Consider the following 13544-nt stretch of genomic DNA (forward strand, 5'->3'; position numbering starts at 1 on the left):
AGCACTATTTACAATAGCCAAGACATGGAAGCAACCTGAATGTCCATCTACAGATGAATGGATAAAGAGGATGTGGTACAGATATACAATGGAAGATTACTCAGCCATAAAAAAAAGAATGAAATAATGCTATTTGCAGCAACAGAAATGGACCTAGATATTATCACACTAAGTAAGCCAGACAGAGAAAGACAAATATCATATGATATCACTTATACGTGGAATCTAAGAAAATGATAAAGTGCACTTATTTACAAAACAGAAATAGACCCACGGACATAGAAAACAAACTTATGGTTACCAAAAGGGAAAGGGGGGGATAAATTAGGCGTTTGGGACTAACATATACACGCTACTATATATAAAATCGATAAACGACAAGGACCTACTGTATAGCACAGGGAACTATATTCAGTATCTTGTAATAACCTATAATGGAAAAGAATATGAAAAAGAAGAGATGTATACATATGTATAGCTGCATCACTTTTCTGTACACCTGAAACTAACACAACACTGTACATCAACTCTACTTCAATTAAAAAAATAAATAAATAAAAATGGATATTGCTCTCAGTGACAACAAACAGCCGAGTTCTTGTCTGGGTAGAGACGTGACAGGAATACAGAGAGTCTTTGCCTTGGGGGGTTTCTTACCTGAATGGTGGTCATCCCGAGCTCCTGGCCAATCAGGACTTGTCCCCCTTGCAGCTTGGCAATCCGGGGCTCCTCCACCTGCATGAAGTCCTTTACCAGCTCCGTGATGTCCACCTGCCAATCTGAGCCCAGCAGGTGGGCCAGCTGTCCCCCGGGCTCAGCCGCCTCGGCCACAAACTGAGTCAAGACCCGCACCATGGCGTGCTGGTACTGGAGAGCGCAGCCCCGGCCTTTCTTCTCATCTTCGTCCTCTTCCTCGCTGTCCCGAGCTGGCCTGTCAAGGGGTCAGTTCGATTGAACAGATGCTGATTTGTTGGGTCAACGGTTGGGCACGGGGGATGAAGCATACATGGTAGGGGCCGCAGAGGTGAGTGGGCATGAGCCCTGCCCTCGGGGAGTTCACAGCCCGGGGCGGCTCAGACAGATGTGCAGGGGTGTTGCTCAGGAGATCTGAGCACTGCTGTGGCCTGACCAGTACTGACCAGGCGGAATGGGCTGGTGTGGTCCGCAGAGTTCTAAGGTGTCCCCTCTGAGCCCCATATCTCCCGGTATTCACTTTGTGAAATCCCCTTCCCTTTGGGTGTGGGCTGGACCTAGTAAAAGTTTCTTCCAATGAAAGATTACAGCGGGACTTCCCTGGCGGTCCAGTGGTTAAGACTCCACGCTTCCGATGCAGGGGACACGGGTTCAATCCCTAGTCGGGGAACTAAGATCCCACATGCCGTGTGGTGCGGTGAAAAAAAAAAAAAAAAAAAAATTACGGCAAAAGTTATAGGATGTCACCTTCAAGATTAGGTTTTCAGAAACTATGACTTCTGTCTTGTTCAGCCCTCTTTCCTTGGTTCTTCCCTCTTGCCTGCCCTGATGAAGTCAGCTGCCATCCTGTGTGCGGCCCTATGGAGGCGTCTTACAGCTGGAAACAGCATCCTCTGGCCAACAGCCAGTGAGGAGCTAAGACCTCCCAACAACCACATGAGCTTGGACGTAGGTCCTTCCCCACCAGAGCCTTGTGATGAGACTGCAGCCCCAGCTGACAAATGGACTGCAGCTTGCGAGAGACCCAGCTAAGCCTTGCCTGGATTCCGGATCCAGAGGAACTGGGAGATAATAGGTTTTTCTTTTAAGCCACTTTGTTTTGGGATAAGCCACTAAATTACGTAGCAATAGATAATTAATACAGTTAAGGCCCTGGGTGACCAGTATAGCCCTACAAACCAGTACCCGAGGGAAGTGAGTGTTTAACTCAAGGTAAGGTATTTTGTGATAATAGATGCAGAAAGGACCAGGCAGGAGGCAGATGTTAGCAGATGTTAGCTGCTCCCTCGACATCTGATGCCTTATGTGCCGTCAGTCCTTCCTGGCACCATCATGGTCTCCATCAGAAGAGCCGCTCCCTCCTCGAAGTGGCTCTCTTGCCGTATCTGAGCTGCACAGTTGTGGCAGCATCTGGACTGTTCACGATCACACTCGGCCAGTCCTTGGGTGAGTCTTTCCCTGCAATCACTTGCCCTCAGTAGTGTCAGTAATCACGCTGAACTCCATTCTCCCCACTCAACCTCAGAAACCCCCGTGGTTGAGGAAAGGGGCATTGCTGAAACCATCTTCCAATGGCACACAGGACCCAAGCCTTCATTCCTGAAGCCCTGCCCTCTCCCAGGTGCCGTAAGAACTCAAAGGGGTGGACTTCCAAGGGAAGGAATATAAAAGCTGTCCCTCACCTAAGTACCAGTTCACTCCTCCCTGCTGAGTACCCAGACTCCAGGAATATTTCCTTGTCTAATTCTGCACATGCTCACTTTTGACTTTCTACAAGTCCCTTGTATACGATTCCTTAAGCATGGGTTTCTCCAAGGTGACCAAGTCTCTGAACAAAACTCTCTTTGTACCTGATGCCTGTTTATTTGCCTGATGTGGGGGGGTGCAGACTTATCAGTCCATCTAACGCCATCAGAGTGATGCACCAGGCACACAGGTGACAAGCTTCGGACTTCATCTCCCCAAGGGAAAGTGATCTCAGTGTTTCTGGGCTGGAGGGACAAAGAGACTGCCCAGGTCAGCCAGCATCTGTTCAGACAGCTCTCTAGTGGACCTCTGTTGCTTGGGTCCTCCAAGAATCAATTCTTCCCTCCTCCTGGTATTGACCTCTTGGTTCAGGCAGGGTTGACCTCTTTCCCTAGCTCCTCTGGCCCCAGCCAGGGGAATGTGGCTGCAGCCTAGCTGGCCAATCAGTGTATTCTGTCTCCTCCTCCTCCCCCTTCCCTCCCCCTCCCCCTCCCCTCCTCCCCCCTCCCCCTCCCCCTCCCCTCCTCCTCCCCCTCCCCCTCCCCTCCTCCTCCCCCTCCTCCTCCTTCTCCTCCTCGGCTACAGTGATTAGATCAGGAATGGACATATAACCCAAGTGAAGATAACACTGAACTCCAGGATTCTTGTATGAGTTATTGGGCAAGAGAGGATGTACTTTCTGCACAGTCGTGGAGAAGGTAGAGTGAAAGTCTGGAACCTCATGAGAAAAGCCTGATGGGTGATGAAGCCAACACAAAGCAAGCAGGAGCCAAGAGGTGGAGAGAGAACCAGTCCTTAGGGCACCAAGGAACCCCTGGGGGCAGACATGCCTGCAATCAGCTGTAAATCTCCGTCTTCAGCCTAAGCGCGCTTGACTTGGGTTTCTGCTGTGGCGCCTGACCTGCACACCCACCTCTTGTTGGAGACGATGGGGACTCTCCAGCCCTTGATCTGGTTGAGCTCGGTATCCGAGACCTCGATCTGCAGGGGCAGACGGGGCACCCACACCACCATCTCCAGAGGACTGGTCAGGTGCTGGTAGGTGAAGTTCACCACCACATTCACCTTGCCCTTCATTTCCTTCCCGTTGACGAAGACGTAGTCACATCTGTCAGAAACCTGGGAAGAGGGGAGAGAAGGGTGGGGGACGCATGAGTTTTTATCACATCCCGAAGGAAGAACAAGAGAAAGCGGCAGAGGAAAGCAGTGTCGTGACTCTTTTGGGGTCACAATCATGGGGAGTTAGTCCTAACGTGGACACTGGATTTTGCTTTCCGAGACAGCAGAGGCTGTGATGACAGATGCCATGGGGCCCCATCCACCTCTCCTGGGAGCTCTTCAACGGGTTGGGTACACTCACCCCTACCTGCTGCAGGTGCTTTGCTGCACCTCCTCTGACAGACTGCCCTTAGGTGCTGGAGCCGAACCTGCAGAATTACCTGGGTGCTCGGTACCACTCAGCCCACCTTTTTGCCCGATGATGACTTCCTGGTTTGCCTCAAGGAGGGACGAACCGTGTGTGTACAGTTCATGACCCGGAGCTCCCCTGGGGATCGGCCGAGGCTCGATCTCATCTGAAGCCATCCCGGCTCCGCTTCTCCCCTTTCTGCATCCGGCCTCCCTCACTCCCGTACAGACGTCTCCAGAGAACACCCTCGGCAAGTCACGTGCAGACAAGCTCCCATCTTAGCTGTGCGGGCAGGTTCCGAGATGTATTCCTCGTGGTTCCTGGGACCCTCTCAGTGGGATTCTCCCCACCTGCCCGCCGTGGTAACTAGCTCAGTGATTCACTTCCCGTCTCTTCCATTTAGGTGCCCTGTCCTGCCCCCCCCACTCCCGCCTCCACGTCCTGGAGTCAGTCCCCAGATACACCCGCCGCCCTCGAGTCCGTGGCTCAGGCTCTGCTTTCCAGAGAATGCAGACACGTTAATCCAGGCCCCTGTCAGCTCATTTCATCCTCAGAACAACCCCAAGACAAGCATTCCCATTAGCCCCATATTCCAGATGAGGAAGCTGAGAGTTAAAGGAGCTTGACTGTGGTCCCACGATTCGGCCCTGGGGTCTGGCTGTGGAACGCACGTTCGCAGCTTGTGCTGGTGTACGAGACTGCTCCCCTCTGCCCACGTCTGAGAGAAAAGCCAAGTTCAAAGAAAAGACCTTGTCCCCTTGTCTGTGTCTCCCAGCTCTCCAGGGGAGCTCGTGCTCATCCTAAACACGACTTGGGGCAAAGCTTTGGGGTCGTGTGGTAGCATGAACGATGGCCCCCAAAGATACCAGGTCCTAATCCTCGGAACCAGCACGTTACCTTATTTGGCAAAAAGGACTTTGCGGGTGTGATTAAGTTAAGGATCTGGAGATGAACAGATGACCCTAGATTATCCAGGTGGGCCCTAAATGTAATCCGAGTGTCCTTATAGGAGAGGAACAGAGGGACATTCGACCACCGTGACAGAGGAAGGACATGTGTCACCAAAGCAAGATGCTACACGGCTGGCTTTGAGGATGCAGGACAGGGCCAAGGAATCCAAGGACGCCAAGGAAGGCGTCTCTAGAAGCTGGAAGAGGCTGGGAATCATTCTCTCCTAGAGCCTCTGGGGGGAGTGCGGCCCTGCTGATACCTTGTGAAGCTGATGAAGGACTTCTGGCCTCCAGAACTGTGAGAGAATAAACGTGTGTGGTTCTCAAGTAACTTTTTTTTTTTTTGGCCACACTGCACAGCTTGTGGGATCTTAGTTCCCTGACCAGGGATCGAACTCGTGCCCCCTGCGGTGGAAGCGCAGAGTCCTAACCACTGGGCCGCCAGGGAAGTCCCTAAATGTGTGTGGTTTTAAGCCACCGGGCTTGTGGTCATTTGTCCCAGCAGGAGATGGCCATAGAGAGGGAGAGGAGGATGGGCAGAGGCCACGAGGGCTCCTTCCCTGCTCTGGGGCTTGGCTGGTTACAGCAAACGTCCATACACCCACCACCTAGCTTCTGTAATGAATACATTCTGGATGGGCTTTATCACACATCTATCCACTTTTCAGCCCTCTGTCCTCCTTTTATGATTCATTTCAAAAGAAGCAGCAAACATCCATTTTCCCTAAATGCTCCAGCTCTCCCAACTAGAGTTCAAGAATCAATTCCTTTCCACTTTAAAAAAAAACTTGTACTATTGTCAGGGATGGAAAACTAATATCATTGTACATAAATAGAATTAACTCCTCTTAAATAAGGACAATGAAAACACAGCAGGGTTAGAAGAAACCAGTAGCACTCGTTCAGAATTTTTTCACAATGGTGGGGTCTGTGTAAGTTTTTCCTTCTGGGTAAATCCCAAGGCAGTCTAGTGTCACTAAGCTCTGGATCCAGATGTTCCACGATGTTTTATATTATTCCAGCTCCTTCACTTACTGGCTGTGTGACCTTGGGCAAGTCACTTAACCTCTCTGTGCCTTGGTTTCCTCATCTGTAAAATGGGGGTGGTGATAATAGTTCCAGCTTCATGGGTTGTTTCAAGAGTAAATGAGTTAATATATGTGCAGTTCTGAGGCTTCTGCATGCAAACACTCAGTACAGCTATTGACCGCTCTATACTTTAGGGTCTAGTCTGACGAGGGTGGCAGGATAGATGCACAGCAGCTGTGGGGGGTGCTGCTCAGATCTCCCTTCAGCAGGAGCCCGCCATCAGGAGCGCCATTTGCTGGCAGACCTCAAGGGGCATCGCCCAGACCCTCCTTTGGGATGGACTGCAGTCAGCACCCAGCCCTCGCTGTCTCCCCTTGGGCTCTGCCTCAGCTGCATAGGTCACCTCCTTGTGGCAGGTCACTCCCGGTGCATGAGAGAAGAGGGGGCACCGCCCAGCGGTTCAGCCGGCAGGGGACAGAGCCCCTGCTGTGGCCCGATTTCTCCCTCTGCCTGATGCTCTCCCTCTTTCTCTTCACTGGGCTTGATCCCTAAGAGACATCTTGGGACTTCCCTGGCGTTCCAGTGGTTAAGACTCCGCGCTTCCATTTCAGGGGGCACAGGTTCGATCCCTGGTGGGGGAACTATAAGACCTTACATGCTGAGCAGATAGGCCAACAAAGAAAAATAAAAAAAGACCCGAGACATCTTGGCCCCAAATTCCAGCTCAGCATCTGTTTCTGCAGAACTCACCTGTCTTAGTCAGCTCAGGCTGCCATTAAAAAATGACCAGACGGGGTGGCTTATAAACATCAGACGTTTATTTCTGCCATTTCTGGGGGCTGGAAGGACAAGACGATGGCTCCATCAGATCTGGTACCTGCTACCTGCTGCACAGACGGATGTCTTCTCTTTGTCCTCACAGGGTGGAAGGAGTGAGGGAGCTCTCTGGGTCTCTTTTATAAGGGCACTAATCCCAAAGTGAGGGCTGCATCCTCCTCACCTAATCACCTCCCAAAGGACCCACCTCCTGCCACCGTCACCTTGGGTGCCAGGTTTCAACATATGGATTCTGGGGGGACACAGACCCCTCAGTCTATAGCACCACCTATGACACGAGCTTCTTAGTATGTCCTTTCCTCCAGGCAGCCCTCGATTTGTCTTGTGTTAGTGGAGAATGGTTCATGTCAGCAGGTTCCTCACCTTGAATGGTCACGGACCAAGGTCATGGTTCTGATGGCTGAGTTTCCACTAACAGGGTGCTACGCAAGGTGAGGACTGACTACATTTCTCTGTTATTTGAAACCATGTGGAATATTGCCAAAGAAGGATAAAATCTAACAAATGCAGACCTCCGAGATCTTCTGCAGACCTACGATAGTGGATTGAATCCCCCCAGATTCCTGTCTAGCCAGCACCTCAGATAGTGACCTTATTTGGAAATAGGGTCTTTGCACATGGAACTAGTTAAGATGCGGTCAGACTCGATTAGGATGGATTCTAAATCCAATGAGAGTGTCCCTGTAAGAGACAGAAAAGGACACACAGAGACTGAGGGAAGAAGGCCAGTGATGACAGAGGCAGAGGTTGGAAGGATGCGGCCACAGCCAGAAGATGCCAGGAGCCCCCAGTAGCTGGAAGAGGCAGGAAGCCTCCTCCCCTAGAGCCTCCGGAAAGAGCGCGGCCCTGCCTATACCTTGATTTTGGAATTCAGGCCTCCAGAACTGTGAGAGAATGAATGGAGTGACCCAGTTTGTGGCAATTTGTTACGGCAGCTCCAGAAAACGAGCGGACCTCCCAGGCGAGACCTCCCAATTAAGCCAGTGAATCTCCATTTTGACGGATGCCACGGCTGATTCTCATTTACACTGACAGTTCAGAGCTACTGACGGGAGGGCGTCCCGCGCCCAGAAAAGGGGTAGTTCTATTACCCTCTCATTCCACAAAGAACGGGCTGATCTGAGTAGCTTCTTACAAAGATGAAATCCACCCGTCTGTTCTGAAAGGCTCTGGCTTTGATTTCATCTTCTCAGGTGAATGAGAACGGATGGTGAAGCCCCCTGTCCCTCTCAATCCTTCAACAAAAGCCCAGCTTTCCTGGCTGCTTTGCGCCGTAGGATTCTCTGCTTAATATCCAGCAATGCTGGACAGCAATCCTTACGAGGCCAAAACAAATGCCATCTAAAACACGCATCGCAAATGCAGCCTGATGGTGCCTGTGTCGACTCAGCGTTACCTACTGAACATGTTTATTCACCACCGCCGTAAGTGACGTTACTGGTGGTACAGGGGTCCCGGACCAGCAGTTCAGGGGGTGCCCCTGCAGCATCTTTTGTTTGGTGGAGGTGGTGGGGTGGCAGTGCCATGGCTGGAAATGACTGCTACACTTCTGACATCCCTCCCTCCCTCCCCCCCCATGCATGCATCCCTCCCTCCCTCTCTCCCTCACTCCATCCATCCATCCATCCATTCATCCATCCACCCATCTATCCATCCATCCATCCTTCCTTCTTTCCCTCCCTCCTTCCTTCCTTCCTCCCTTTATTATTTAAGTAATCTTATTATGACTTATTTTTCTGTCTAACTTTTTTATTACCTACAGATAGGTGTACACATCATGACTGTTCTGCTCAGTGACATTTCACAGTGAACAAACTCGTAACCCGAACCCAGTTCAGAGCCAGAGCACTGCGGTTCACACCGGAAGCCCCTCATGCCCTTCCAGCCCTAGCCCCACCCCGACCTGGGTAAGGGCTAACCTCTTTCCTGATATCTTTGCTTAGTCTTCCCTGTTTTCAGTCTTTGGTATAAATGGGATCACATCCTCTGTACTTGTGTTTGTGAGACTGATCTATGTGGTTCATTCCTTCTCATTGTGTGAATACACCGCAGTTGATGTACCCATTCTCCTATCTGTGGACATTTGGGCGTTTCCAGTTTTTGGCTATGACACAAGTGCTGCCACGGACCATCATACACATGACTTTGGATGAACAGACATAGGCTTTTCTGTGGGTACATACGTGGGTCACAGAGTTTATATGCGCCCCACTTTTATTTGTACAAAAAGTGCACAGAGCATTCTTTAAAGATGCAAACTTATCATATTACTACCACATGACTCTCTGGACACTATTCTAAAAACTCATCCAAGGTTCTCCACTGCTTTAGGGTAATATAGTAGATTCTTCACATGAGCCGCCAGGTCTGACATGGTCTGGCTCCTGCTGGGTTCCTTGGTCTCATGCAACACAACTCTCCTCCTTGACCCTGCATTTCACTGCCTTTCAGTTCCCTGGAGGTGGAAAGATGGGACAGTCTCCTTAATCGAGACTCCAGGATGTGATGGAATCCATGGACGAGTGGTTGGGTCTTGGACATCTAGAAGGGTGAGGATGGTGAGGAAAATCGGGCTCACCCACACCTGGGCATCATGGAACTCAACAGAATTGGCTGGAAATCACTTACTAAAGAGAGGTGAGGCCAGAACACATTCCTTTTCTATTAATAAGTAACACTCAGACTGTATGAAAGAGAAGACACGTATGCACGCATAGTAGAGACATATTTCAGATAATATGGAAGTGGAGAAATGAGTCAGGAATAGTGAGTCTGCTAGATGGACACCAGGAGCCTGCGGGCACCCTGGCCGTCAGGAAGGCTGAGCCCTGCCCCCAGGCTGGTGGAAGCCCGCGCCCAGGAGAGCCACGTCACAAGCACCAAGGTGGCACATGATGTTACCTGGAGGAGTTCCTGCTACTTCCTGGCAGGACTCGCTGCAGGCTTTGGTGCAGGGGGCCCAGCAGATGGCAGGTGAGGGCAGCTACACCTCCCCTTGGCTGGACACACTCTTTTTGAGGGCATGGAGGAGGGTGTAAGCAAACCGTCTTAGGGTCCCCCGTTTCCCTTCCCAAACGGGACAAAAGAAGCAGGGTAGCAACCTTAGGCAGAAACATCCGGCACAGATTTCTTTGGCTTTTGACTGAATTTTGCAGTGAAAATGCTTCTCCAGGCCACCTGCAGAGAAGTTCTCCCTCCCCGCCTCTTGGCAGGCACCACGAGGAACTCCTATCTCCAGCAAGGTCTCCCACAGGGAATCCCTTATCCAGTGAGACCCCAGATCTGTCCTCACCCACACAGTCTTCCTCTGGTGCACCCCTGGCAGGCGAGTGCAGGAGAGGCTGGGTCAGTTAGGAGATCTGACGGGTCATGCTAAGCCCGAGGACTTGGCACAGAGATGGAGATAACATGCCGTCGCTTCTCACTTAAAAAATGATGCAAATGAACTAATTTACAAAACAGAAATAGACGCACAGACATAGAAAACAAACATGGTCACCCAATGGAAAAGGGGTGAGAAAATGATAAATTAGGAGTTTGGGATTAGCAGATACTCACTACTATATATAAAATAGATAACCAACAAGGACCTGCCGTGTGGCACAGGGAACTATACTCAGTACCTTGTAATAACCTGTAATGGAAAAGAATCTGAAAAGGAATATATATATATATATATACACACACACACACACATATATATATACGGCTGAGTCACTTTGCTGTACAACTGAAACAAGCACAACATTGTAGATCAACTACACTTCAATCAAAAATAAAATGATAAAAAATTCTTCTTAGGTAAAGGAGCACCTAACCAACCCTTGTCATTTCTTAGCGAGAAAGGCACAAGAATACTGCAAATCTAAATTTACATGACTGATGGAGAATGATAGTAATAACAGCTAATGTTTAGACAAGCCACAGCCTGGGAGAAAATATCTGCATGCATCTGATAAGGACTGGCAACCAAAATATACAAAGGATTCTTAAAACTTAACAATAAGAAAAAATAAAATAAAATGGGTGAAAGATCTAAACAGATACCTCGCCCAAGAAGGTACAGAGATGGCAAATAAGCACGTGCAAAGATGTTCCACATGCCATCAGGGAACTGCGAATTAAAACAACAATGAGGGCTTCCCTGGTGGCGCAGTGGTTGAGAATCTGCCTGCTAATGCAGGGGACACGGGTTCGAGCCCTGGTCTGGGAAGATCCCACATGCCGCGGAGCAGCTGGGCCCGTGGCCACAATTGCTGAGCCTGCACGTCTGGAGCCTGTGCTCCGCAGCAAGGGAGGCCGCGATGGTGAGAGGCCCGCGCACCGCGATGAAGAGTGGCCCCCGCTCGCCGCAACTAGAGAAAGCCCTCGCACAGAAACGAAGACCCAACACAGCCAAAAATAAATAAATAAAGTGTAAAATTAAAAAAAAAATGCTTCTATAAAAAAAAAAACAACAACAATGAGGTACCACCACACACCCACTAGAATGACTAAAATCCAGAACATTAACAACACCAAATGCTGGCGAGGATGCAGAAAAGGGACACTCTCCTTCATTGCTGGTGGGAATACAAAATGGTACACAGCCACCCTGGAAGACAGTTTGCCAGTGTCTTACAAAGCTGAGCATGTTCTCACAATATGATCCGGCAATTGTGCTCCTTGGTATTTACCCAAATGAGCTGAAAAACATATGTCTACATGAAATGTTTTTAGCAGTTTTATTCATAATTGCCAAAACTTGGAAGCAACCAGGATGTCCTTCAGCAGGTGAATGGATGAATAAACTGTGATCCATCCAGACAAAGGAGTATTCAGTGCTCAAAAGAAATGAGCTATCAAGCCAGGCAAACACGTGGAGGAACCTTAAACACATGTTGCCAAGTGAAAGAAGCCGATCTGAAAAGACTACACACTGTATGATTCCAACTCTATGACATTCTGGGAAAGGCAAAACTCTGGAGACAGGAAAAAGATCAGGGGCTAGGAAGGAGGGAGGGATGGATGAATAGGCAGAGCACAGAGGATTTTTAGGGTAGTGAAGCTATTCTGTATGATACTGCGATGGTGGATACATATCATTATGCTTTGGTCAAAAATCATAGAAGGCACAACATAGCAGTTTCACCAAGAGTGAACTCAAGAAAATGAAATAATGCCATTTGCAGTAACATGCATGGACCTAGAGATGATCATACGCAGTGAAGTAAGTCGGAAAGAGAAAGACAAATATCATATGCTATCACTTATATGTGGAATCTGAAATATGGCACAGATGAACTTAGCGATGAAACAGAAAGAGACTCACAGACATAGAAAACAAACTTATGGTTACCAAAGGGGAAAAGGGATAGGAGAGGAATAAATCAGGAGTTTGGGGTTAACAGATACACACCACTATATATAAAATAGATAAACAATAAGGACCTACTCTATAGCACAGGAAACTATATTCAATACCCTGTAATAAACCATAATGGAAAAGAATCTGAAAAAAATATGTATACGTATGTATAACTGAATCACTTTGCTGTACACCAGAAACTAACAGAACGTTGTAAATCAACTCTACTTCACTAAAAAAGAATGGAAACTATGAGCTTTAGTTATTAATAAAATATCAAAACTGGTTCAAAAAGCCCCCTAGTGTTTATTATAGTATTTTCTATACTCCAGAAACTGTTCTAAGTGCTTTTTGTGTTTTATTTAATCTTTATAATAACTCAGTGAGTTAAGTATTGTTATCATGACTATGTTTTTTTTTTTAAAGGCTTCTGTTTTTTTTTTTTTTTTAATTTAATAGCTACTCTTTTTATTTATTTATTTATTTATTTTTAGCTGTGTTAGGTCTTCGTTTCGTGCGAGGGCCTTCTCCAGTTGCGGCAAGCGGGGACCACTCCTCATCGTGGTGCAGGAGCCACTCTTCATCGCGGTGCGCGGGCCTCTCACCATCGCGGCCCCTCTTGTTGTGGAGCACAGGCTCCAGACACGCAGGCTCAGTAGTTGTGGTGCACGGGCTCAGTCGCTCCGCAGCATGTGGGATCCTCCCAGACCAGGGCTCGAACCCGTGTCCCCTGCATTAGCAGGCAGATTCTCAACCACTGCGCCACCAGGGAAGCCCCATGACTATGTTTTTTGAGAGAGGAAACTAAGGCATCAAATGGCCCAGGTCACAGCCGTCAGGAATCTAAGCATCCTGGCTCCTGGGGCTGCACTTCCAGGCTCTCTCCTATACTGAGCCTTGGACTTCAACCCAGAACACGCCAGTCAGCTCCGAAATGACAGTCTGATCTCAGACGGCATGGCCATGCAAAGAAATACTGCTGTCAATAAGTCCAGGTTTCCTTTCAATGATTTTTTAAAATTCATAAAGCTTTGTCATAGGTTGGAAGCGTTTTAGATTGGCTTTTCAAGTCTGAACACCTCCTTGGAGATTTTCTTTTCAACTGTTAATTACTTTTCAGTATAAGAAATGGAAGTTGATACGGGTTCATGGTTTAAAGTCACACAGAACAGGAAGAAGCACGTGCAGTGAAATGTGAGCCCCTCCCCCTCCCAGCCTGAGCTCCCCGGGATCCCCACCCTGAAAGTAACTGTCATCATCAGTCTCTTGTGCCTCCTTCCAGAAGACTCTATGCATGCACAAGCACTGAAGTATACATTTTCTTATTTTTTCAGAAAACATGATGGCCAACATTCTATGTTCTGTGCTTTTTCCTTAAAAAATATAGCTTGTGGGTAATTCTAAATCCTTCTCAGTCCATTTCAGGTTTCTAATATTCGAGAGTCTAAGAATCAAAGCCATACTTTTGAGTTGCCATATCCCACTCCTGGGCATATATCCAGACAAAACTATAATTCAAGAAGATACCTGCACC

At 48.6% G+C, this 13544-nt stretch overlaps 1 protein-coding gene across 1 annotated transcript in view; it reads right to left on the reverse strand.

The window, feature by feature from the left end:
- TMEM132D (transmembrane protein 132D) overlaps positions 1-13544 on the reverse strand; it is a 679902-nt gene that overhangs the window by 10947 nt on the left and 655411 nt on the right. Inside the window, exons 6-7 of the mRNA XM_082353214.1 lie at positions 3353-3558; positions 658-931 (exon numbers count right to left, since the gene is read on the reverse strand). Of these exons, the coding sequence (XP_082209340.1) occupies positions 658-931; positions 3353-3558 (480 nt within the window). The remainder of the gene's footprint in view (positions 1-657; positions 932-3352; positions 3559-13544) is intronic.

Source organism: Balaenoptera borealis (assembly GCF_965194805.1).
Source record: "Balaenoptera borealis genome assembly, chromosome: 14".
NCBI classification, from domain to species: domain Eukaryota; kingdom Metazoa; phylum Chordata; class Mammalia; order Artiodactyla; family Balaenopteridae; genus Balaenoptera; species Balaenoptera borealis.